The sequence below is a fragment of the Enhydra lutris genome, unplaced genomic scaffold, assembly GCF_002288905.1.
Source record: "Enhydra lutris kenyoni isolate GAN:26980312 unplaced genomic scaffold, ASM228890v2 scaffoldscaffold58, whole genome shotgun sequence".
NCBI classification, from domain to species: domain Eukaryota; kingdom Metazoa; phylum Chordata; class Mammalia; order Carnivora; family Mustelidae; genus Enhydra; species Enhydra lutris.
The window spans coordinates 10,135,189-10,162,975 of NW_019154142.1; the positions used below are offsets into that span (position 1 = coordinate 10,135,189).

Sequence of the window (27,787 nt, forward strand, 5' to 3'; positions counted from 1 at the left end):
CAGAGAGCCCAATGCTGGGCTCAATCCCAGGACCCTGAGACCATGACCTGAGCCGAAAGCAGAGGCTTTAACCCACTGAGCCACTCAGGCACCCAAATTTTCACCTGTATTTAAACCGGACCGTATCTTAGTGTTAAGTAAATCTTTTGGCTAAGCTGTGAAGCCCGTTGATCTACCAGCTTTGACCCTGCTGTATTCTAGTGCTTAGGAGAACTCTAAGCATTGGTTGAACAGATGAGTCCTAGGACATTTTCATGTTCCTGTTGTGCGAAATGTTATAAAATACGTGAAGAAAAATAACAAATTCTCCCCTGAGGACTGTGAAGCAGTCATACTCTTGAACAGCTGTTTCCAATCCTGACACATGTGGCAATTCCCTGAGACACCCTTGTTCCTGTGTAATGTCTTCCCATTCTGTGAGGGTGTAAAATCTAAAGGGAGGGACAGGCCTAATGCCTTGACGTAATCAAGGCAAACCTGATGCAAACACTTCGTCCCCTGCTCTCCCTGAAAGAAATCCTTTGGTATGTCCCATTGCCATGCTTGCTTTTATGTCTTCAATAAAATCCTTCCCCAGAACTGAAGCATGGCACTCTTGAGGTATCCTAATGACTTGACAAGCGAATTTATTTTACGGAAGCTTTAAAAATTCTTATATTGCTTTATAGAAATTCCTCATTAAAATATGTTTTACTTGGCTGTTGTGACAGGAAGTCATTAAACACAAATGTCTACTTGGCAGAAATGAAGCATTAGCCATTGTGTAAAATGACCTCCGTCAATATGCTAAAAGCCACGTACTTCCAATCAAATGCCCGCACTTAAGGACTTGCAAGATACTCACACAAACTGTAGGTATAGCTTATTATTTGAATCCTGTTGTTAAATCTAAATTTAGTAATAATTTGCACAGGTTTAAAGTATTTTTCAACCATCAATAAAATATGTATTTGCTAAGCAAACAATAGTATCAGAATTATCTTTGCCTCTGAGGAAACTCGAGTTTGTTGGAATGGTTGAAAAGAAGTCAAATGCATTGTATGTCACCTAGGTACGATTCCTTTTTCTTTTCCTGGATGACTTCCAGCTCCTCTAACTTCTTACGGCATCACACCTTACTTGTCCACGGATGACCTCTTTGCCAAACGGAGGAACCTCCAACTCCTAACCCTTTCTTCAGTGCTTGGTTACAGGGCTGTGCTGTAGTGAGTCCCAGTGCTCACCTTTCTTGAATTACTCCTGTGGAATATTATTCAGTGGCCTCATGTTTATTTACACATCTCTTAGTGTTTCTGGGAACTCCTCAGTACTGGCTCGAGCTTATACTTCTCTTCTTAAGAAAATTTTTTACGGGGGTGAGGGAGTCAGATGTCTTTACTTACTACCAGCTTCCTCCACTAGAATGTAGGCTTCATGACATTGTGTTCAGCTGTTCTTTGTATGAGGAACTCTTGATGGACTCTGAGCTGACCTGGTGGTCACTTAGTCAAATTACTTTCAGTGTGATCCTGTTGCTGAATATTGGACACATTAGGTAGGGTTTGGCCTAGTGGGAAAAGATGTCTGGGTGGGAAGTCAGAAGTACTCAACTCTACCACTAGTCAACATGTGTTCATGAGTATGTTTTTTGGTTCTTGTCATTTGGCATCTGAAAAATGAGGAAGACTATTACTTGCCTATCTGAAAAGCAATTTTGAGGCACTTACTTACAGATGTTAAAAAACCTAAATGTTTAAAAGTGCAATAAATGTATAAACTGAGTGGCAGTGTGTGTAACTGTCATTCCCTGGAGTGTCTCTACCCTTGCCCCTGTTCTGTATTTGTCAAAACATTTATTGTGTTTTGACATAATTGTCAATTATGACACCACCAAGGGTGTCATATTATCAGGTTCCTTCACTAGAGTGTAAGCTTCCCAGGGCAAGGCTCTTGTCCTCCTTGTTCACATTGTAATGTCAGTGCCTTTAACAGCGTCTAGTATAAAGTAAGTACATGACGTGTGTTGAAAGAATGAGTAGAATTTCGTTTTTTATGGAGTCATAGAGCTGATGATGCGTTTCTTGAATCCAAATGTGTCTGGTTTTGGAGATTCCTGCCCTTAATATAATAAATAAGTACAAACTTTTTCCCCCAGGAATATTGACCCACTTTTTAAAGTAGCCAAACCCTGTAATTTGCTAAAGGTCAATTTTCGGCTATTGATATTAGTTGCGAAGCTGGGTTTTCCATTTTCTCTTTTAGGAGACATGCATACCCCCTTGTCCTCAGAACTATGTTTAATTTTGTGACAAACCAAGGGGAAATGGTGCCTTTGGAAACATGTGCTCTGAGGCTCAGATAACAATTTCACGTTAATTAAAAAACCCTTCATGAATTTACCTGGACTGGCATTGGGTTTAACTCTGAGGATATAAACATGGACTTTGCCTTCAACAGTACTTGTGTTCATTTGTTACTTCCTTCATGTAACAAATGTACACTGAGCACCACTCTGTGTTGGGAGCTGGATGTTCAGACATGAAGTTGCACAGCCTCTGCCCTCAGAGTGCCTGGTGGAGACAGATGTGTCCCCAGATGAGTGTGGGTTCTGTGATTTCAGTGCCACATGGAGTTCAGCGGAAGAGTACTCCTTCATGACAGGGGACCTGTGTGCGAGGAAGGACTTCCTGACACGGAGCTGTGAGGGCATAACCCCTCACTCTGGAGAAAGAAGTTATTTGAAAAATCTCGAGCTCTGTGCGGTACAATTACAGGATTTTCCACTTTGTTGTGGAACAATGTTCTAGAAAAAGATATAGTCTCCCAATCCTGAGCTAACTGGGGGATCTCTGTGTGAGTCTCCAGTAACCTGGGGCTAGTCCTGAAAGGTCACACTCAAGAAATACCTGTGACAAAAGAACCCAGAGGAGGACCCTCACTAGCCATATTCCTCAGTTAACAGCCTGGATTTTAAAACCAGTTCACAGGAGTCAGTCTTCTGCTTCTCCAGGATGTGTTTGCAAGGTTGGCAAGGCAGAAGGTCTTTCATCTATAACTTGCCTCAGGGATCTTACCTCAGTACTGTTGCCTGAAGTCATATTCTTAAACCTCTGTTGTAATCATCAGGATGTAAGGAAATATTTAACCATAAATTCTATGTCTAATTGGAACATTGGTCTAGTACAGACTATTAGTTTTTTATGGAGTCATAGAGCTGATGATGTGTTTCTTGAATCCAAATGTGTCTGGTTTTGGAGATTCCTGCCCTTAATATAATAAATAAGTACAAACTTTACTCCAGACCTCACACCATACCTCACACCAGACCTCACAAAACAGAACAACAACAAAACTTGGAGAATTTGCTTTTGGTTTGTAGATTTCTTGATTTTAACCTGATTTTAAATATGATTTTATAATAGCTATAGAAGTTTGTGTGTCTAGATCTTGCTTTAACTTAACTAATATGAAAAATCATTGCTGTAATAATATCCACTAAATTATTCTACTCTTCTTTTCACCAAAATTATTGTACCATCATTCATAAACATACTTTTTCCTTCCTATGTCTGTTTCTCGGACAGGTCACCATCATTGCAGATGATAACTGCAGATTTTTATGCTGGTCAAGAGAAAGATTAACTTATTTTCTGGAATCAGAACCATTTCTATATGAAATATTTAGGTATCTTATAGGAAAAGACATTACAAATAAGCTCTACTCATTGAACGATCCCACCTTAAATGATAAAGTAAGTGGGGTTTTTTTTAATGAGTGTGTTTATTAAACAATGATGTATAGTGAAGCGTACCTTACTTTATGCAATACATATTTTTCTGAATTTTCATTAATTCATCATGTTTTAAGTAAAGCGGGGATGTCATTTCTCAAGAGGATGTCATTTCTCAAGAGGATGGACAAATTTTGTAATTATTATATTTGTCATCATCTGGTGAGGTGTCTCTAAATGTCAGGGACCTCCATTTGTGGTGATGTGGTGCTGGTCTCTCATGAAGAGTCTTTTAATCAATCTAAGGAAGACAGTACATGAGTTGGAGGGAGGGATGGGGGGTACAGGGGGCCAGGAGGGCAGGGTAGCTGGGGGGCTGCTGACTGGTCACTGCAGTGAGCAGGAAGTTGGCATTTTAACACTGGTGTCCTCCAGTTTAGGACATCCTCATGGTCAAGCCCCCTCCCAGAAAACCCATAAGTGACGAGACAGGGAGGGGAAGGATCCTGTGGCAGTGCAGTTAGGAATTTCAGAGCTGTAGGCATCTTCTCCAGGTTGCAATGTGATCCTCATTTCCCCACGTCTGCTTAGAAGGAAATTATAATGACGACAGAAGAGAAATTGCAAAACATGGTTTCTGTGATAAGTACCGTTCTCCCAGAACTGTGCACATGGGCGTGTGCTCTCTTTAAGTTCTCTTGCCTAGGACCTTTATCAAATCAAGGTGGTGCCTATTACTTTTAGATTAATAAATAAGCCACTGAGTATATTACATTTTTGTAACGTATGTGTAGTTACAGCTTATAATAAAAGTTATAGCTAACATTTATTGGCCACTTACTATGTACCTGGTAGTTCTTTATTTCAAGGAAAAAATAAATGCTGTTTACAGGGTATACATGACCTAAGTCTCAGAGATCTCAGAAATCTTAAACCTTTGCTTTGTAGAAGGCCAAAAAGCTGGAACACCAGCTCAGCCTGTGCACACAGATCTCCATGCTGGAAATGAGGAACAGCATCGCCAGCTCCAGTGACAGTGACGATGGCTTACACCAGTTTCTTCGGGGCACTGCCAGCATGTCCTCTCTCCGTAAGTTATCCCGAACAGAGAATCCTCCAGGATTCCACTGGATGTCGTTGGAAATAGACAAATGACAACTGTGATTGGAAAAATAGCTTTGCAAGTAACAGTTGGGTGACCTGAAGGTATCAACAAAAATAACAATTTTTTTTCTTGCTTTACCTTTTCCATGTTGCACCTCAGCTAAAATCTAACATGAGAGCTCTTATTGCTTAGTCCAAATTTCAGAACTTGGTGGTTCGTTTCGCCGTGGACTCTCCTTCAATACTGGTTCCCTGGGATAACGTGAGAGAGTCCGTAGTGTTTGCTGGATACTCGGGTTTGTTGTTTTCATGATTTTTGTTCAAGTGAAAACCTAGGCCCCGCAATGTGTATAAATAAATAAATAAGTAACACAAAATAACCCCTTTTATTGGTGAAGATTTTGTTGGCAAAATCAAATAGATTGATAGCACACTGTGGTAGTAAAGCAGCCAAGAAGCAGGAATTCTTGACTGTCGCTGTCTGGAGAGGATAGAGGTGCAACCTCTATGGAAATAGGACATGGCTATTAAAATTTAATGTGCACAGGTTTTGACACAAAATTTCACTGCTAGAGTGTTACCCTATGAATATGCTCAATGGCAAAAAATACCACATTAAGTGCTATTCATTCCCGCATTCTTCTACAATTGCAAAATTCTGGAGCAAACCAAAATATCCATCAGAAATAAAACTGATAGGGCACCTGGGTGGCTCAGTGGGTTAAGCCTCTGCCTTCAGCTCAGGTCATGATCTCAGGGTCCCGGGATCGAGCCCCACATCAGGCTCTCTGCTCGGCAGGAAGCCTGCTTCCCCCTCTCTCTCTGTCTGCCTCTCTGCCTACTTCTGATCCCTCTCTCCCTCTGTCAAATAAATAAATAAAATCTTAAAAAAAAAAGAAATAAAACTGATAAATTTTTGATAAAAAAGAAAATGATAGGAAACAGAGTCTGAGTGTTTTACTGCTGACTGGTTATCTCAGTGTGAGCCCCAAGAGTTAACAGGGGGGAAAAAAAAAAGAGTTAACAGGGGATTGGGTGCTGGGATGTTCCTGAAGATGAAGGAGACCACCCAACACCCAACAGCCCCATGAGTTACCTCGTTCACACACAGCCACTGAGAGGCAGGTTTTCCAAGATTGTGCTATCGGTTAGATCATTTTAAAACATCTTAAGTAAGGAACATTTTAAGACACAGATGTTGAAGATTAGTAAGTAATATGAGAGAAACTAAATTATTTTAAGAATTATTCCAAGAATGGAAGTCTAAGAATTCATTTGAAATAGCAAAAAGAGAATTCTCCCATTGTATAAAACAAGAAACTATTAATGTTTCTAATTGTGTGTTAGTCCAAAGTAACTTTTAAGGAAATCCAGATACATATTCAACAATACTAAATGCTTATGTAAATGATCTTGTATCTTTGGATGCTGTAGATAAATTGGATTAAGGATGTTAAGAATCACATAGTGTAGAGGGGTTGGAATTGGCAAAGCCATGGAATCAGCATAAACTTCCAAAGAAAAGTCTAGGCAGAGAAATGTGTTGTGGACCCAAAGGAGATTCACATGATTTCACATTTCACAAATGAGAAATGGGAGATGGTTGTATCTTATTCTAACGTAACTTTTGAAAGTACTGACTGAGGCTGACCAAACTCTATAATCTGATAGCATTATCAAATGCATTATCTGTTCTGTTGAAACAGTTTGGTGGTTAATAATCATTTTCAGGTGGATAATTGCATGTATCTTAATTGCATGTATAGTGATTACTATACTAAGAAAGGTCAGCGGAAAGGGAATTTTTTTTTTTAAGATTATTGTTTATTTATTTGACAGAGAAAGAGAGAGATTGCACACAAGCAGGGTAAACAGCAGAGGGAGAGAGAGAAGCAGGCCCTCTGCTCAGCAGGAACCCCAATGCATGGGTTGATCCCAGAACCCTGGGATCACGACCCGAGCAGAAGGCTGACACTTAACCAACTGAGCCATCCAGGAGCCCCAAGTTGTTTTTTTTTTTTTTAATTGTATTTTATTGTATAAGCTAAATCTTTTGGGAGTAAGATAACATTTTAGAAAAAAAGTTTATCTAGAGTATGTTTTTTAAACAGAATAAAAACACATTTTCATGATTCACATTTGTACTGTTTGTGGCACCAGAAACCTATATTATCAGGTGGATTGATCACCCATGTGGTGTTCAAATCTTGCACTAATGGTTATTAGTTGTGGAACTAGTACATGTGGGTTTGAGTGTGGTGTGTGTGAATTACGCAACAAAGCCCTGCTCATCCCTAATTCCCTTTCACTAATCCCTGTTCTGAGTTTCTTGCCTTCACTTCCTGCAGTTCAGTGGAAGACATTGGTCCTTGAGCACCGCACTGACACTAATTATGAATTCTTTCATTCATCCTCGCCTGTGAGTCATCAAAAACCAGTTAGTTCTGGTTTCTCTTTCTTAGGTTTCAGCTCAGAACTCCTGAAGTCTGGGTTTTTTGTTTGTGTTTTGTTTGCCAGACCCATCAATATGCTATCAACTTTCCCATATTACAGATAACATTTCTTTTTTTTTTTAAGATTTTATTTATTTATTTGACAGAGTTCACAAGTAGGCAGAGAGGCAGGCAGAGAGAGAGGAGGAAGCAGGCTCCCTGCTGAGCAGAGAGCCCAATGTGGGGCTCGATTCCAGGACCTGAGATCATGACCTGAGCCAAAGGCAGAGGCTTAACCCACTGAGCCACCCAGGCGCCCCACAGATGACATTTCTTATAAAACAGAGAATACAGAACCAATCTCGTATGACTTCGGCTGAAATAACAAAATTTACCATTTTTGGAGCTCGTGGGAGGTCTTAGTAAATGTGAGTTTCCTCAAACGAGTGAGCTCTTATTCTGAGACTCTGACGGGCACAGGGGGCAACTACGGCCGCTCCTTTCAGCGGCAGAGGCAGCTTCACGACTGCTAAGGAGAGACGGGAACAAACATTTGTGGACAGTGGTAGCTATTGTTTTTTAGGATCTCTGGACATAATCACATGCAGTCTTTCCTCTAACCCCGCACGGAAAGGTACACTGGGTTTTTGCTAGATGACACAGCACTAACAGCCTCCCAGATCTCTGGCTGGGAGGAAGGGGCTGCTTTCTGGTGCGTGTGCACCCGGGTGCTACTCCAGGCCCATGTCCTCCTCAGACTGGGATGCAAAGAGCAGCCGCTGTTTGGATGACTGCCCTCCACGCAGGGGAAGTCAGTGACGGCAGAATCACGTGATGGCTCTGAAAGCTCCCACTTAGAAGTAGCACATGCGGGGCGCCTGGGTGGCTCAGTCGGTTAAGTGTCTTCCTTGGGCTCAAGTCATGATCTCCGGGTTCTGGGATCGAGCCCCGCCTCGGGCTCCCTGCTCAGTGGAGGGTATGCTTCTCCCTCTCCCTCTGCCCTTTCCCCGCCCCCACACTCGTGCTCTCTCACTCTGTCAAATAAATACATAAATAAAACCTTTTAAAAAAGAAGAAGTAGCGCGTGCGATCCAGCAGGGGCTGAGCAGAAAGGCCCCTGAGGCGGGAGGGAAAACAAGTGTTTTGACAGTAACTTGGGTCTAAGTATTACTTCATTTTACACCTGAGGAAATTAGGAATCTGGATGCTTACTCACTTGTTCCATTCGCACAGGGAGAGGCTCTGGGATACAGAGCTAGGTGTCCTGTCCAATCCATACTGTTTGACTGCATTGCCTCTCTGTTTTAAAAGGAAAAGACCAAAATATGTGTGTAACACTTGACTGGCACTTTATAGTTTACCCGTCACGTCCGCTCCCATTCCTTCATCTACACCTGACGACTCTGCAGCAAGACACAGTCACTATTAGTATATCTACGCCTTTCCTGAAGGGGCCACCTGTCCTCAGTGAGAAGGCTGTGCTTACCCCCAAATCACTTCTTTCTCCGACAATCTACCTCACTGGAGAAACCTGCCCCCCACCAATTCCTCCATTATGACCAAGCAGTGCTGCAGATCGGTTTTCACAGACCCGTTGATTTCCATTTTGATGAAAATTTTTGCTTTCTTCATTGTATGCGGGGTTCACCACAGGAACATTTAAATTATCCAGTAATGTCCTCCGGTCGTTTATTGTTGGGTTAGCTTTCATTTCGCCTCATATGTCCTTATATAATTATAAGCAGTGCTGCTCTATAAAAATTACATTTATTTTGTATATTTATTGTATATTATATATTGTAATATTATATGTATATTTGATCAGCATGTACCCATTCCATTTGGTTGAAAATCTCTGAATCTCTGGGCTTCCCCTCCATCTCTCTCTCTCTCTCTCTCTCTCTCTGTGTTTTTGCATTTTTGTTTTGTCTTGTTTGTCCAACAGAATCTTGATTCTTAAATATAATTGTGAATATGAATCACTTGGAGACTTTATTATAGATTCTGATGCAAAAGACTAGAACAGGGCCTGGCATCCCCCTGTTTAACCAGTGCCCCAGGGGTGCTGACGTGGCTGTCCCCTGAACCACTCTCTGAGCAGCGAGGGGTAGGGGTCCCTCCCTATAGTCTGGAATTTTGCTGAGTGCAGCCCCATGATGGTTTCTTGTGTTTCCCATTCACTGGTAGGTAGATCTCTGGGCCTGTGTAGATTCTGGTGAAAGCATGGAAAAAAATGGATGCTGATCCCACTTTTTTACATTGCCCTCTATTTTTACGTATATCACATAACCCTAAATCCAGAGCAAGATCTCTACTCTTTGCCATGCAGACTCTGTATTCCACATCAAATTATCATTTAAAGACAAGAAAGTACTGAGATAGTCTGAGAAAAATTGCTTCCTTCCCATTTATTCAGTGGCCTGTAATCCACTCAGCTCCCTTTCAGTTTCCCGTGGTTTCATTTACTCGTTTCATGTTTGGGAAGCATGATGGTGAGGCAGAAGGACCAGAAAGGACCAGCAGGGCAGGGCATGTGGGAAGGAGTGTGTGTCCTCACGTGGCTAGAAGCTCTCTTCTCTCCGCTCCTGCCCCGAGGGCCTCACCAGGCTGCCTTGCCATTTTCTCCTGCTTGTGAGGTTTAGCTCCTACGTGTGATGCAGAAAACACAGATTGATCAGACTTGGCAGGTGCATCACTGACAAGCGGTGCTGGGCACAGACGTCGTCATGGCAACGGGAGACTGTATTCTGTTCCCTTAAAAGTTGTAGAACTTTATTTTGGTTAATTGGGGTTAAATAACCTATTGTGTGGTTTGTTCGTTTGTTTGTTTTTTAAGTCCTGAGGCACTCTAGAAAATGCATTCCTTTGGAACTCGTCTTGGATAGATTTGGTTATTTTAAACCATGTATTTTTTTTCAGAAATTATAATTAAAATGTATGAGTTTTAAAGACACTGTGAAAGGGGCACCTGGGTGGCTCAGTGGGTTGGGCCTCTGCCTTCAGCTCAGGTCATGGTCTCAGGGTCCTGAGATTGAGCCCCGCATCGGGCTCTCTGCTCAGCAGGGAGCCTGCTTCCCTTTCTCTCTGCCTGCCTCTCTGCCTACTTGTGATCTCTCTCTGTGTCAAATAAATAAATAAAATCTTAAAAAAAAAAAAAAAGACACACTGTGAAATACTTAGAGCAAGGGTTTTTACTGAGAAAAAAAATCTTTTCAAATGTTTTTTGTTATTATTGTCAAGATGGTGTTCTGGACGCTCTCTTAATTTCAGGTGACCTGGTTGCACATATATGCCTTAAGTGAGCTTGCCTCTGGTTGGTGGTCTTACCTGCAAAGAAGAGCAGCATATCTGACATAAAGAGTTTCTGTCCACTATCTTATCCGTTTATTTACCTGGAAGGATACAAAAACCCAATATAGCATTCTCAGTTTCAAGGCTGGTTTCATGAAATAACCTGTTCAACTCGATTTATATTCCATTCACCCCACAACCGCTATAGACCAATAAACAACAACCTTGACATGAATCGTGTGGAGAAGTAGAGAGGAGATGGGATCAGGCAGCAGAAATACCGAGGGAACAGTTCTCAGACCCACCCAGATGGCAAGAGAAAAGCCGTGTCCCCACTTTGTACATTAGTAAGGAACAGCTTAGGGAGGCTAAGTAACGGGGTCAGGGCCCCTGGACTAGCTCTGAAACAAAGAAGTGTTGAATTTGTTTTAAGTTCTTGTTTTGCTTTTTACCCTATGCATATCTGTATCCACTGGGGAGTGTACCTTTGTTTAAGGATGTTCAGCCCCTGCCATCACAGCTGACACACCTTGACCACATTCATACATGTTCTCATCTCATCGTCAACCCACCCAGGAAGGTTGGTGTGTTTTTCCCTTTTAGGGTTGAGAAGTATGACATTTATGTCCTCTGAGTCCTTGGTCCCCCAGCGAGTAGGGACTGTGCTCTCTGTCTCCAGAGACACCAATCCATTCACTGTCCTCTATCCTCACAGTGTTTTCTCTGTAAAATGATAGTATAGGGATTTTATACAGATACACATTTTTTAAAGATTTTATTTATTTACTTGAGAGACAGCAAGAGCCCACAAGTCAGGGTAGGGGGACAGAGGGAGAAACAGACATCCCACTGAGCAGAGAGCCCTATACAGGGCTTGATCTCAGGATCCTGGGATTGTGAATGAGCCGAAGGCAGATGCTTAACTGACTGAGCCACCCAGGCGCCCCTCCAGTTACACATTTAAACTTTTAATAACAAATTTAAAAATTAACAAGTTAAGGGGAGCCTAGGTGGCTCAGTCTGTTAAGCGAGTCTGCCTTCGGCTCAGGTCATGATCCCAGGGTCCTGGGATCTAGTCCCAAAGCAGGCTTCCCATGGAGCAGTGAGCCCAATGCAGGGCTTGATCCCAGGACCCTGGGATCATGACCTGACCCGAAAGCAGAGGCTTAACCCACTGAGCCACCCGGGTGCTCCTACCCTTTCTTATTCTTTCCTCTTCTACCTTATATTGTTGTAGGTCTCTTCCTTAACTTTTAAACAATCACAATTGATAACAAGTATATTCTGTTATTTCTTTTTTTTTTCCAAAATATTTTTGTTGTCATAAAATACTCATAACATCAAATTTACCATCTTGGGGCACCTGGGTGGCTCAGTGGGTTAAAGCTTCTGTCTTCAGCTCAGGTCATGATCTCAGGGTCCTAGGATCGAGCCCCGAGTCGGGCTCTCTGCTCGGCGGGGAGCCTGCTTCCCCCTGCCTCTCTGCCTACTTGTAATCTCTCGCTCTCAGTCAAATAAATTAATAAAAAATAAAATTTACCATCTTAACCATATCTAAGTGTACAATTCAGTGGTATTACGTACTCTGCTCTCTTTTGCAACAACAATTAAGTCTTCTTTCTCTATGATTTGCTTTGCAAAGTTTAAGCAAATAAACAATGTTGACATTATTATGCTTTATTCAGAACCAAATAATGGAGTGTGACTACATTTCTTTCTTTTTGGTTATAACGTCATGATTCCTATTCTGTTCAAAGGAGACTATTTCTAATATCAAGTTCAAATGGATTCTCCTTTCATATAAAACAGAAAATCATGCCACAGTTTACTTCATACTTTTTACTTCCTCTCCCTGAAGGTTTTTTGTTGTCTTGCTTTGGGATCCATTTTATTCACCATGTCCCTAGTATCTTCTAGCTTCTTATTCATTCTGTCTTTTAACTGAAATCCAATTTGTTTCTTCTTAAAGTCTTTAAGCAGTTTTTCATATTTGAACCGTGCCTTATCATACTGCTTTTCGTCTTTATTGGTATTTCTAGTTCCCTTTCTTTCTCCTCATCCTTGCGTTTTCTTCTATCTGTACTCTCTCAGTACATCGATGCTGTGTCCCCTTTTCTCAGAGAACTTCCTCACAGAACCTTCCATTCTATCTCATCCTAGACGAGTTGTTGTCTGCATTCTGTGCACAGCTGCCCCCAGGAACTGCCTTCCCCATTCCCCCAAGTTTATTCACCACCCCATGATGTTACAGCTTTCTCCTTGTGGGCAGGAAGGGGCTGCAGGACGCCATGGTTCCTTGGCTGTTCACCACTGTTGCCGGGCAGCTCAACACCCTGAACACCCATGTGGTCATTAGCCACTGATCTGCAAATGACCTGTTGGGCTGAGAAAACCTCCTCATGGGAACCACTAACTCTCTCCAACCTCTCTATTTCTCATAACTTGTACATTTCTTTGGTTGGGTCCCTCAAGGCTGGTGCCTTCGTTTCTTTAAGGGAATTAAGGATAAAAGCTATACCTACCCTTCATTATTTTTCAGAAAGTTTCAATCCAAACTCAGTCTCTTCAATTTAAAAAAATCTTATGATATACATAAGCAAGGCAGGAAAAGAGATGATAATCCTCTCTAGCCACAAAGCTATTAAATCCTTCCCTATCCCCATTCATCAAAAATTGTATAATCTAATTAAAATTCTAAACCCTTTGTAAGGTTTTTAATTACTTGCTAAAACATTTGGCCAGATGGTTAAACATAATAAAAATAAGAACACTTTGAAAGGAGTGAGGAAAATGTCATCAAAGTTAATGGAATAAAGGGGGGAAAATCATATAACATTATATTAGATAGTTAAGAAAAGTGTTCCCCCTTTATAAAAATTGAGTATCTTAAGCAGAGAGAAAAGTCACTTGACAAATTTCATATTGGGTTTTTATATTTATTTGGAGATCCAACCTGAGGTTGCCTGTTCATTCTCTCGAACAGGTGTGACCTTCACTCTGGATTTAAGCCCAAAAAATATGTCTGTTTACTTTGACTTGCTAAGAGACGCCCTTGGGCCCTCATGTAATTAGAAGCACACTGAAACAGAAGAAGCTTAATAAGGACAGAATTCTGTCAAAGGGAATTTCTCTTACCTAATTTCCCACTACTCTGGATACTAGAATTTTGACTGTTAGGTAAGATCTCCATGGTCTGCATGTATAAAGGCTTCCTGCAGTTCTTTGACTCAGTCCCTGAGGAAGGCAGGAAAGGGTCTGGTGGGGCAGGCTAAGCTTGTCCTCATGGAGGCCCACGACTTGCTTCCCCTGTCAGGGAACAGCCTGCAGGAGCCACACTGACTCCTCCTCAGTGGGGATCCCGCACAAGCCGCTGAACGGGTCTGCTGAGGAGAGCCTCGACTTCCCAGATCCAAATCCTCCGGTGGACGTCCACAGTGCTGTCCCCCACTGTGATCTGACAGGAGTGGAAGGGTCCACTGTTTGGTTCAGGGCTCTTACTGCTAAGCCTCTGTCTTCTACACACGCTCAAAGCTCGTATATTTGAGTTTGAGTTTTTTTCTTCCCCTCAGGATTGCTGTTCTCTCAGCTGCACACACCGAACATGGTATACAGCTCAGAGGAAATTCTACTCCGCTGGCTGTGCCTTCTGGGTGCGCTGGGATCCATGGGAGGGATGGAGAAGTCTTTCTGACAGAAGATTTTTTTTGCCGCTTGGTGTAATATGAAACATTCCCCAGCAACAGTAACTCTTGACATAACTGTTTAACAATTTCACACCTGATAAATCTGGATTGCGGTTCAGCCTGAGACTATTTGTTTTACATACTTTTATAATAAACTGTGTTAATTGGCACCCAGAGCCAAGTAGAAGATGATTATAGCTAACAGCAAAAAATAATTTTAATTATCTCTTCTTCATTATAATAAATACCGAAGGATATAGTTAACACTTCTGTTTCCCAACTATAAAAGCGGTTTTACTAGAGGAAGGATAGAAATCAGATTTCGAAAATTTATGGATATGGAATTATTGGCCTGCCTAGAATTTGGAATAAATGGAAAGTAAAGCATCCTATGGAGGTCACGTACCTACCTCATAGTAATGACCTTGAGGGACAAAAATAATTTGAAAAAGCACTTAACTAAAGATAAGCTCAATTTCTTCCTCTCTTCTCTCCTCATGCTCGCCCATCTAGGTAGGTTTGGCCCCTCCTGGGCAAATTTCTGATGATGCGTAGGTGCATAAAATTAATGAAAAACCAGGCAAACTTGTAGAAAGAATTTATTAATGTTCAACTTGGGAAATGTAAGATAGTTTCCTTGAAGCAGAACATTCTCTCTTCTTTTTTAATAGTTTTTGGGGTTTTTGTTGTTGTTCACACTCCAAATTGGGCTTAGCTATATTAGTGGACCAAGAGCTTACCTCTAGCAGCATAGTGACAGTGACTGAGTCTTCCCGCCAAACCGGTGGGTCCCCCACGGAGGCTGGAGAGCAGGAGGTGTGGGCAAGTGAGCTCCTGCTCCCCAGAGCCCGACTTCCTCCTGGCCACAGCAGTGCCAGATCTGCAGGTAGACCAGGTGACTGTCACCCTTGGCCTTCAGTGGCAGAGGAGGCCCAGGCCAGCTGAGGTTGGGACAAAGTGTGAGCATTCTCTGCGACCCTGATCCCTGGGTCAGGCAGCCACCTGGCTCCGGGTAGCTTCCCGTGGTTACCGACAGGCCCGGTGCCCGCTGCCTTCCGGCGCATCTGCGGCAGGGAGGAAGGGCCGCAGGGCGCTGCTCTGGGAACTGGGACCGGAGGGGCCTGTGCGCTCTAACCCAGCCCCGGAGCCTGAAGTGGGAGTGAATCTGGGATCCTGTGAGAACGTTAGGGGGAATATGCAGTCTCGCAGGCAGGGCAGGGCCAGCCCTCCATCCTGCCAGAATGTGATCCTGCCGGGCGGCCCACTTCCTGTGAGGAAGAAGTTCTAATACCACAGCCCCGCCACGAGTCTTTCTTTCACAGGCTCTCCAGGCGGCCTTTGCTTTAGCTTCTGAGTACAAAATAGAAAAAATATGTGGATATGTGAGCATGAATGGCTCTGAAAAGTGCGTTGAGTTCCTGAGAAACAAAATAAGATCGAGTCAGAGACTCTGCAAGTCATTTTTATTTCCCTGACATTTAACCCAGCTTCTAGCGCATTGTCATCACTCAGGGGCACCTTTTGCTAATTGGATGAAAACTTCTTGGCAGGAAATGATCCGGCCGAGCCTACTGACGTTTATGTGAGGGGACAGCGCTCTTGCCTGTGCGCCATGTGCTGCTATAAGCTATGCTATAAGCCCATGCTGTAAGTTCTGCTGAGTCGATTATAGGACAAGGATTCCCCAGGGCACATGACACAGAATATAGTGATAACAGTCCCTTCTTATCGCAAGGTTTTACTATATCCTGAGACTTCCTGCACATGAGAAATACAGGTGGTTCCCCACCCCTATCCAAGACTAAAAGGTGACGGCCATGAGTCTTTGCCTCATGGTCAGGCTCAGCCTCCTGAAGGCCTCATGTGGAGTTTCATGTACTAAGTAATGATCAAGGACATGGCTATGTGGGGGCTACTTCTGCAGGACCGAAGAAGATGTGGTTACAGCCCTCAAGGTGCTTATTTTCCAGTAAGGGACAGAGTTACATACTTGTGATCACAGTGAACTACAGAATGTAGAAGGGCTGTTGGACTCTAGGGAATGGAATCTCTCCTCGTAAGGAATTAGGGAAGACTCCAGATGAAGAAGGTGGGGTTTGACCTTGACCTTGAGGAATGGATAGGAATTTGATGAATAGGGATGGGAATGGAGAGGCCACTCCAGGTGGGAAGAAAAGCAAGAGAAGAGGGAAAGGATGAGTTGGATTTGGGGAGCAGTGAGGTTTGCCAGAGCCTGGACTGGAAGGGGAAGGAGGCCCAACTTGGAGGCCGCTGGGTATCACCCCAGGACTGTGGATGGTTCCCACACTACTGTCTTTTTAATGCTATGTGGTAAGCACCACAGCTCTTCCTTGGCCCTGGCCAGTGTACTGGGGAATGAACAAATTCTTTCATGGAGAAGTTGAAAGTCCTTGCAAGGTTTTCACCAGGTCATTTCCAGTTGTCTTGGGTCCTCTCTTCATTCTGTCTCAGTGGGGAAACGCACCAGTTGGTGACGGAGCTGAGAGGGCAGAGAACACTTTGGCCCCGATGTAGATGGCAGCTGCAGGGTCCCGTAGAATGTCTCCCCTGTTGATAGATGGGCTAAAATCCAGAGCACGAGTCCCACTTCCGCCATCAAAATAAACTGGGTGTGTTTCTGTTATGCGTGTTACACAATCACGTCTGAATCCTCTGCCTTATTGATTTGGTTTAATGCTCTCAGACACGCCATCTTGTTTGTTCAGAGTTTTTATCAGACTGCAAATACTCAGCCTGAGTTAGTGTTTCATGAGGCTCAGTCATAACTGGAGGCTAGACACATGACAGAAGCCGTGGCTACTTTTTTAAGATAAATTTTGCTGCCTGTGGGACCGTTTCAACTGAGAAACACAAACCCCCATTCGAGTACAAGTCCTGCGTGTTTTTATCTGCCATTCCTACCGGCGATAATGAATTTTAACAAATGTTCTAATTACTTAGGCCATTGCCCTCCAAAGACCATATCAATAACTCACTTTATTAACTTACAAACTCACAAAATGACTACTGCATCCCAGGCACTGAGGTAAGAACTGTCAGCCACTTAGTCCTCTGAAAACCATACAAAGTAGATAAGAGCAATGATTCCTATTTTACAGATAGGGAAACTGAGGCAGGGGGACGTGAATTAACTTGCCCAAGGTCACACGGATATTCACTGCCATTTGAGTGGACCCGCAAATTGAAGGCTGTGGCTAGTGGTCATGCTGTCACCTGTGAGAAAAAGGACCAAAATACTTGCCTGGGTGGTTCCGCCGTGCAGTTGTTTGTGATGGAATTGTGTCCCTGGATCATATTAATAGAGGCTCATCATCTACAGTTAATGTCAGGAGTTGTCTCTCAAGAAACTCAGGATTTTAATGGACCATAAATGTTTGAAAATAAACAGTAACAGAAAATAAAGTTTCCATGTAGGCACAGCAAACACATCAACTAAACCAAAGTCCAGGCCAGTCTAATTCCTAACTTTTTTATGTTGGAAGCTGTGGCCGTTGGGAGTGGCATTCCGCCAGTGCGTGACTGGGACCGTGCAGCTCATCATAAACATGGAGTGGCATTTTCTACGTGCCCAGCACCCTGCTGAGCCCATGACCCCATTCTTTTGTCTTATCCCCCAACAATGGCACTAGATGGGCCCTGGGAATATCTCCCTATAACAGGTATGGAAACCGAGGCCTAGAGAGGATTAGTGATGGAGCGTAGATCACACAGCTAGGAAGCAGCACAACGGGGTTCTGAACCCGGGAACTGTTTTTGAGGCTGGGGTCTTGACCATGGTGCGTGCTGCATGCCACCCCCACCCCCGTGCCCCGCCCGTTCTCCTCGCCCACAGCCTCTGCTGTCAGCTGCCCACGCTTGCCAGGGATTAACAGGTGATCTGGATAAAGTTCTTGTAGCAGCTCTGCTTCATGCCGTAGTCGGGTCCCACTATCCTCCTCTGCTCTATACCAAGTATTTGAAGTCAGGTTTCACCATCGTTCTCCCATCATCAATCTTTTTTTTTTTTAAAGATTTTATTTATTTATTTGACAGAGAGATCACAAGTAGGCAGAGAGGCAGGCAGAGAGAGAGGGGGGAAGCAGGCTCCCTACTGAGCAGAGAGCTGGACGCAGGGCTCAATCCCAGGACCCTGAGATCATGACCTGAGCCGAAGGCAGAGACTCTAACCCACTGAGCCACCCAGGCGCCCCCTCCCATCATCAATCTTAAGTCCAGCCTGAGGTCGGCATTTGCTGATTGACTGACAGACAGAAAACCATTCCGCCCTGTTGGAGGGCAGCACGCGCACCACGCGGCTGTGCACAGGGCAGACAGGGGGAACCCCGCTGGATGAATCCTGACACTCAGTGTGGGAACTTTGCGGAGGGGCGTTTGTGCTGTTCTGGGAGCTGCTCATCAAGCACCTTGAGAAGTCTGTGCACCCATTTTTAGTAACCCCTCTTACTTTTAAACCACGTTTTTTTCCTCTCTCAATCATGGTGTCCCTTATGTGGTAGATGCTCAGTAAGCCTCTGACAAACGCATAAACAAAGGAGGGACATTTATTACTTCACTTCTTGGATATAAAAGACTTTAAGGATGTTCCTGCCCCCTCTGCTACTTGGGTTGTATTTTCTTCACCTGGCTTTTCCTTCCTGTTTGCCTGGACTACCCCCCACCTGCCCCACCCCTCTCTCCCTCCTCCTCACCCCTCCCTCTCCCATACCAGTCCTGGCAGTGGTTGGACAGGTGGTGGCAAGAACTACTACTTTAGGTGGTGCCACAGATGGTGTTAGCGTCCATAGCTTTAGGATGGAACTCTTCTTTAGGGAAATTAGGAGTTAAATTAGCTTTTGAGGAACTCAAGTCACCACATAGATTAATGTAGGAACATGCATTCTGAATTCCTAATCACACTTTAGGGCAACCCTCCTGAAACTGCATGTGCACAGGCACTGGAATCCATTCCATGTTTGTTCTCACGACTGAGAGTCATTTCTTGACTTCGTTGTTTTCTCGAAATGTTGAATTGAAAATACAATGTTTAGGGGAATTGCATGCCTGGTCCTAGCGATCGATTCCCAGAGAGTTTTACTTTCCGGTTGGGGTTTCTCATTGATACATCATCCCAGCATTGGGGCAGGCTGGACAGTAAGTGGTTTTCCTCTTTGTGTCTCTGACAGATGTGCCGTCCCCACACCAGCGGGGCTCTACCAAGATGAAGCCCATCGAAGAAGGGGTAGAAGATGATGACGAGGTCTTTGAGCCCGTGTCTCCAAACGCACTGAAAGTCCATCAGTTACCCTGACCAGAGAGAGAGGACAAGGGACCTGGATGGAATCTGTCTTGAAGAGATCCTGAAAAATACCAGCCCTTCCTCATGGCTTCTTGATTAGTCTGCTGTAGCACTGGTAGTCTGAGGGCTGGGAAGTGAGGAAGGGTCAAAGATGGGAAGGTTGTTTTAGCTCTCCTTTTTATTGATCAGCTTTTTAAGCAATTGTTTTACTGAGCCTTCTGACTAAACCTAGTTCTATTTTGAGATATATATTTTCACAGTGTTTTCTAGATATATTATTGTTTTTACTTAGCACTCTGTCAATGCAAATGCCTTTTCACTTGGTTTTTTTTTTTTTTCCCTGAGTTGTGGTTCATTTTCCTCAGTTTTTTTTCTCCACTGTGGCAATGGGGTTGTCCACTTGATAGGTTTAGGAAACAGTGTAAGTTCGAAATTGAGGTTGAGGTATCATTAAAGGGCAGGGAGTCTCGAGTGTTGTTCAACTGAATTTTTAGCTGGAAGATTGTAAAGAAAGATGTGATTTGGCTGGTGTTTATTTTTCCTCCCAGGCCAGACACATTACCCCACTAGATCACCTTACTTATTTGGGCATTGTGTAGAGAGCAGGATAATGAGCAAAACTCATCAGCCTTGGCTCATGTTACCCTTATAGTGTGCTGGTGCAATCATGTCTGAAACGAAAGCTGGAAAGAAAACAGATGGAAGCAGTTCAGAGCTCAGCTTGACCTTCTGCAAAAATCCAGCTCACCTGTGATTTGGAGCCATCTTGTCCCACACACCCTGGTGTGGGGAACACCTTACCTTGGTAGGGTGTCCAGGGGCTAAGCAAGTGTCATAGAATGAGGCGATTGAAAGAGCATTTTCATTCTGTGGTCTGAAGTTTCAGACAGTTCCTCCAGAGCCATAGATGTTCCTTAAAATGTGCCAAATAGCCAGTGCTGGGGATGCAAATGTGACAGAGCTTTGGGGGCAGACCAAAGCCATGTCATGGGCACCCAACCTAGATGTTGCTGTGAGGGCCTTGACTGTAAATCTCTCTTTTCTCCTGGAATCGTGTTCCAGGAAACAGTGATGGGAAGTGGGAAGTTGGCTGAAATCATTGGTCAGACTGGTCAGTGTGACTGAGGCACTCAGCTGGGAGAACCCCTTTGATCGACTGCACTACGTCATACGCCATGATGTTTTTATTTCATTCACTAGAACCCAGTTGAGTCAGTCCTCCGTTATATTAAATAGCTAGAAAAAAGTTCCCAATGAAATTACTTTTGGGTAAGCTGAGCCCAAAGCAGCCTGTCTTGCCAAGAGGTGATTTCTCTCAGAGAAGGTAGATAAGCTACTCGAGGGTCACCTCCCTTTCCTAAATCCACTTTTTAAAGGCTAATTATGTTAGTAATTTCACTGGAGTTAAATTTTCATGCTCGGTCCCTCGTTAAGAAAATTTCCACCGAAGGGGGGATCTAGCTCCTAACATCTCTATCAAATGTTGCCTTATTAGCGCCACAGTGGAAAGGCTGATTTCACTTCACCTTAGCACGGCCTCTTTAGTTTCCTAAATTATCAGTGTATTGGGGGAAATGAAGCACAGGTGAATGACAGCCTTAGCTTTAAGATTGTAGAGATTCATTTGGTCGGAGGTCCCTTGCCTGCCTGAGACCCCACGTGCGGTAACTGTAACTAATGGCGCTGGTACTGCTTTCCTCTAACTGTCTGGGTAAGGTCATGTGGACCATTTAGTTTCCACATGCATAAGACTAATTTGCAAAATCACTCTATAAAGTAATTAGACATGACACCCTTCCCTGAAGAGAAAGTAATTTTAGATTCTGCTGAGGCCACGTCTGTAATGTTCTGTGGATCCACAGAAGCTTGGGCTTTCTTAACCTGACTCATGTTCAGGTGTGTCCCATTTTGTCGAGCTGAGACCGTGGGAAGGGTCCTCTCTAATGACCAAGCTGCGCGTGTTGGGAGGCTATTTTCTGCAGCACCAGGAACAAACATTTTTAAAGGCACGCTGCTAAAACCAGACGATTGGAATTCACTGTTTATTAAAACCCGTGTGTGCGCATGCGCGCACATCAGCGCCATTCATAACAGATTGTAATCTCGAGCTGAGGAATCTTAAAAGAACCACTTAGCCTGAATGGGAAACATGAACCTATTTTTAAATACACACTTCTGAGGAAGACAATGAGGCTTGGAGAAAAGGAGGTGCCGGCCACTGGCTAGCCCTCCCGCCCTCCCACATAGACTCGATAGCAAAGAAGCAGATAAGAATACAGAAAAGAGTTTTAAGTTCTAAGATCTCCTGTGGATGGCTTTGAATTCATTTATACCAGTGAACAAGTGTATCTTTGTGAAAGGCATAAATACATAGACAAAAAAAAAAAATGCGTTTGCTGCCAAAGCCACTGATAAAATGCTTCTTGTGTTTTTTGGTGTTCACTTAGCTGTGTGACCGAGGCTCAGAAAATGATCTCCAAAAATTATTCTATATATATAACCCCACATCTACTAGGTTTAAATGCAACACCGAGTATGTTGTAGGATTCAGGAGTGTAACATTTACAGAAGGATGTATGTGTCATTTGTAATATTTTGAAAGCCCTCATATTTATATTTATAAGATAATAGCACAGACACTAGATAGAAACCCAATGATGGGCGGTTCCATGGTGTAATGGTGAGCACTCTGGACTCTGAATCAAGAAACCCAATGATGTTTATATATCTTAAATTAGTAATAATGGGTGCTATATGATTGTCAGCTACTGCCCTTTGCTTTCCCGGGTCTTTTCCACTGCTCTCCATGGTTCAGTTGCCCTGTCACCATTGGACACCTTTGTGTTTCGCTGCCAATAGTGTGTTCCCCGGGAGACACCGCCTTCTTCATATCTGGTTCTCCTTCCATGTGTCTGAAACATTTCTCGTTTTATAACCTGGCACTGCCGATTCCTGGTTCCCGGGTCCTATCCTGGCCCCAAAGGCAGAGTTCCTTGAATGCTGGAAAAAAATCTTTGGGAAAAGTTGATGTAACCTACACATGCTGCCCTGTCCCTGGTGCACCCGGGGAATGACTCCAGCCTTACAGGAAAATCGTCCTGCCAGTATGTGGATGGAGCCCAATGAGAGTTGGGATGTGCGGGGCAGCCCGAGTACTGCTCGGTGCCCACCTCCCTGTGTACCCCAGAGACCAGCTCCGAGGGGTCACAGTTCTTTATTTCCTGTACCCATTTCTTTGGACATTTCTAAAGCCTCTTTGCAGAAACCTCAGACCTCGCCATGCCTCCATTTCGCCTCCCTTTTTTCCAACCCTGGTTTCCCAACCTCCTTTTCTACTTATTTCCAGCAGTGGTTAGAAATTCCCACCCATTTGATCTCAGTTCCCGAGGACCTGAAAGAACAGGGTAGTGTGCTGGGAACTCAAGGCTGCCGTGTAATCACGCGTCAGTTTTGCTCCAAGGATGACACATTTCCTCACAGACAGCCTTTCTTTGATCCTCACAGGAACCCCGGATACCTCCAGTGTAACCATATATTGTGTCATTTCAGAAACCTGCTTTTAAGCACTATTTATAGGTTAATCTGTTATACTTACAACCTAGTTTTAAAGTACACGAGGATTTTATGAATGCTTTATACAGACACATTTATAGGAAACTCAGTCTGTTTTTAGGTGCCATCGACATTGATACCATTTACTTCAAAATCAATTGACATTTTGTCTGAATAGGGCCTTAGAGTTGAAAATATCTCCATAGACTGTCATTTGATCAAATAAATTTCTTACTTAGAAAATATGACGTTAATTTCATTCCTCTTACATATAGCTAGCTAATTTGCTCCGACTCTATGCCTAAAGGCGGGGGTTGGTTCATTTACCTTCAGGTTGTGGGAATTGCTCTGGTTTGTCAAGGGGGTGGCTTTGGGTCAGTTCCACTTAATTTCAAAGCTCTGCCATCTTGGCTGCCTTCGGCCCTGACAAGAGGCAACAAGACAGTGCTGACTGGATGCAGCCACTGAGAAGCCTTCCGAGTTTCACTGTGGGACCACGTACTTGCTCCAGACACGTTCCTGGTTCCACCTTACAACTCTGAAAAATGATTTTCTGAATTTTATTTATTTACTTGACAGGAAAAATGATTTTCTTTCCAGCGATGCTCTTCCTCTACTCCTAGGCCTTGTTCTCATTCCACTTCGGCGCCATTTTCACAGTCCCACCGTGGCCTATACCAGCTTCCTGCGGGCTGCGACAGCCCTGGGTCTTGGACGTCAGACACTACATTAATATTTCCTTGCTGTTTACCAGGGACAGAGATATCCCCAATGACTTTGAAGCTCCCCCAGCCTCCCTCTTCATCCTGAGAAAATCCTCCTCCTCCAGCTTTTAGCCGAGGTTTTCTAGGCTTCTTCCCCCAGTGGCTGGTCACAGCTGCAGGTTCCACTATAGGACTGGACGTGGCTGGGCCAGACCCCAGAGCCCATCCACCCCCAACCCCCATAGTGAAGCACAGTTGGAGGGGATTTGATGCTTGGACTCCTCGCATGACTGGCCCACAGGACAAAACGTGATGTGAACAACGCTAAAACTACCTCACACCGGATAAATGGAAGTCCCACAACAATAAGATGGCTCTTATAAGAACGGCAGCCAGGGAACCTGGGTGGCTCAGTCAGTCAAGCATCTGTCTTCGCCTCAGGTGGGGATCCCCAGGTCCTGGGATTGAGTCCCACATAGGGCCCCCTGCTCAGCGGGGAGCCTGCTTTTCCCTCCCACTCTCCCTCTCTTTGTCTCTCTCAAATAAATAATAAAATTTAATTTAATTTAATTTAATTTAATTTAAAAATAAAGGAAGACTGCCTTGAGAGGAAAATGATTATAGCCGCTTACTTCTTGATATCACTGGCAGATGATGAACATTTACCCACCGGCTCACCTGTTGGTGGTTACAGACAATTACCCTGTTTTTGCAGGGACTGACGGGCGTGAACACAAGTCCCTTCGAAGGAGCTCAGACAGAGGCTGTAGACAACACTGCTCGTCGAGACACAAGACCCCATTTTCATCCGCTCTGAATTCATTTCTCTTAAAATAGCTGCTATCTTGGGGATCTAGCTAAACTTTTTCAATGTGCTTCTCACTATTTTTGTTATTCTTATCTGATGTCTTTAAATGTCCCTCCTTAAGAGTATGGATATATTTTGCTCGTAAGAATAATTATAATATTTTACATTTTTTGGTACCTGTATTATATAGAGAGGTTTTTTTAGAAAGAAATACTAGAAACTGATATTGAGAGGTGTCTGGGTGGCTCAGTTGTTAAGCATCTGCCTTCAGCTCAAATCATGATCCTAGGGTCCTGGGATCGAGCCCCGCATCAGGCTCCCTGCTGGGGGTGGGGTTGGAGCCTGCTTCTCCCTTTCCCTCTGCTGCTCCTCCACCTTGTGCCGCCTTCTAGCTCGCTCTGTCAAATAAATAAATAAAATCCTTTAAAAAAATCTTGATATTGACCTTCAAATTCATCTATCCTTTATGTGAAAATGTGGGTTTAGTTACATGTTACGTGTCAAACAGATTTCTTAACTCTGTTGTTCACCTCAACCTCCCTTTTGGCTCAAGGAAACTTAAAAGCACTGGCCTGAGTCCTGCCCTTCTCCTTGGACATGGATTTGAGGTCAGACAGATGCAGTTCTGAACACTGTCTCTGACTATGGGATCTTAGGCAAGGTGTTAAACCTTTTAAAGCTACTGTGTCATCATGCGTCCACTAGAACTTTTCCCAACACATAGTTGGTACTCAGTAAATGTTCTCATCCCTTTTCCCTTCTTTTCCTTTGGTTTTCAAGTTCAGTCCTTAAAGCTTCTGGAATCTTGGCAACCACAGTTCTTATAAGGAGCCAGGGGGCCAGTGCCAGCAGGACCTGAGGGACAGGCAGAGCAGGGAACTGTTACCATGACCCCTTCTGCTTATAGCAGAAATGACTGAAGTCCCCAGGAGCCCTGCGCTCCATGTCCTTGGATACATTTGACTGGGGCAGAGAGAAGAGCCCATCCTGACTTCAGTAAGTGGCCCCAGAAAGCGGTAGGCAGGGGAAAAAGGCTGTAGGCACCTCTCTGTGTTGGCTAGTGGGTAGAAAACAATAGCTTTAGGCTAAATAATGTTTTCCATGAGGTTCTTCTCTAAGAACCTTAAGCGCCAGTCAACATTTAACAAATTATTTGAACTAACAACCTTGCTTATCTCTCCATGGTGATGATTGAATTGTGAGCAGGTGGGATGGATATGCACGCAAGACATTACGGGTAAGTTCTGACAATAGGAAGGATGGAGAAAAGTTTATCTTGACCCCACATAGTGTGGGAGAAGGAAGAGAATTTATTCCTGATGCAGTTTGATTCCTAAAGACAGTTTGATTGCCAAGATATCAGGAAGGTCACATTACCTATTTGGATCTCAATTTTCTCTGGAAAATGAGGTTACACCAGAAGAGGACTCTTCCATCTCCGTTGTCCGTAATTCCAAGTGTGTGCCCTTTTTAAAAGCTGACATAGTATGTCCTCGTTTCACGTGTCCATTATCCATTTGAGTTAGGACTTTTTTTTTCCTGGTTGAGGATGATTTGGGGAGTTAGGCAAACTCTCAGCAGCTGTCCCACCTCTGGCTGTCCTACCTACCAAGGGCAGTCACATCCTTGACCTATCCTTCATAAATGCCGTGCTGGTTTGAAGTCATGAGAGCATTATCAATACCCAGGACTGTGTTGGGTCCTTTCATCAACAAGCACACCATGTTTCCTTTTCTACCATTGAAAGGGGTTCTTGAAAGTTCTTATCAAAGCAGACAGCTTGCTGAAAAACCGCTTCTTAACTCTTCTCGAATGGTGATGTCTGAAGTTTTCCTCCAAAGGGGACAGAACTGTAGAGTTTCAGAGCATATAGAATATGTAAATTTCTTTTTTTTTTTTTTTAATTTGACACAGAGAGAGAGAGATCACAAGTAGGCGGAGAGGCAGGCAGAGAGAGAGAGAGAGGAGGAAGCAGGCTCCCCACTGAGCAGAGAGCCCGATGCGGGGCTCGATCCCAGGACCCTGGGATCACGACCCGAGCCGAAGGCAGAGGCTTTAACCCACTGAGCCACCCAGGCGCCCCAGAATATGTAAATTTCAACGAGTTCTCAAACTCGAGCAGGCATTAGAATCATGAGGATTCTCCTTAAAACCCAGCTTGCTGGGTCCCACCAGCAGTGTTCAGCTTAGCATATCTAGGGAAGGGTCCAGAAGGTTTCATTTCTAATAAGTTCCCAGATGGTATTGACCCTGCCATTAATGTGACCACATTTTGGGTCCCCTTAACTAGCCCAGCTCCCTTATTAACAGACAAGGAGACTATGGCTGGGAAAATTGAGCCCAAGAAAAATTAAAGTCCAAGTATTCTCATTCTACCAATGGCTTTCAGCCAAAAATAACTTTTTTCTTTTGGCTATAGGCCAATAGTTTTCAAGCTTTTAATTAAAAAAAAAAAAAAATCCCTTAGGGCACCAGTATAAATACTCTAAGAACTGCTAGATCCTGACTCAAGGTACCTAGAACAGGGTTCTTCACCTGCCGCACATTGCCTTCAGAAATTCTGATGTCATTCATCCAGGTGTCAGGCTTCCCAAAAGCTCTGCAGATGATTCCACAGGTGGGAAATGGGAGAAGCCCTGGTCTGGAGGAAATCCTGGGCATCACAGGTTATTTGGGTACAGCTTCGAGCTGGTCCAGATTTTGCAGGCAAATGCTTTCTTGGTCTTGTCTCCTGCTCTAGGAACCATAAAGGAGCAGCAGTGGTGCCAGTTTGCGGTTTGAGAGGCAAACAGTAAAAGTGCGCAGCATTGATGGAGAAGCTCAGACCAAAGAGAATGGAGGCCGTCTGGTCGGGGGGGGCGGGTGATCTTTTTTTTTTTTCCCCTGTGTATGTCAACATTTATTTTTGATATATTTATTCTTTTTTATTGAAATACAATTGACATAGAGCATTATATTTAGATTCAGGTGTACAACATAATGATTCCATATATGTATATACAGCGAAACAATCCCCACAGTTCAGTCTAATAACCAAAGGCAACCACAAAGTTAAAAATTTTCTTTCTTGTGATGAGACCTTTTAAGATTGACCCTCTTAGCAACTTAGAAATACACTACACGTATCACTAACTATAGTCACCGTGCTGTACATTACAACCCCAGGACTTCTTTATTTTCTAACTGTAGGTTTATACTTTTTTTGAC

At 43.7% G+C, this 27,787-nt stretch overlaps 1 protein-coding gene across 1 annotated transcript in view; it reads left to right on the plus strand.

Moving 5' to 3' along the window:
- The window catches only part of LOC111158332 (blood vessel epicardial substance), a 33,953-nt gene extending 14,116 nt beyond the window's left edge, over positions 1-19,837 (plus strand). Inside the window, exons 6-8 of the mRNA XM_022520308.1 lie at positions 3,564-3,731; positions 4,659-4,800; positions 19,404-19,837. Coding sequence (XP_022376016.1) covers positions 3,564-3,731; positions 4,659-4,800; positions 19,404-19,528 — 435 coding nt within the window. The 3' untranslated portion in view covers positions 19,529-19,837. The remainder of the gene's footprint in view (positions 1-3,563; positions 3,732-4,658; positions 4,801-19,403) is intronic.
- Positions 19,838-27,787: the final 7,950 nt, after the last annotated feature.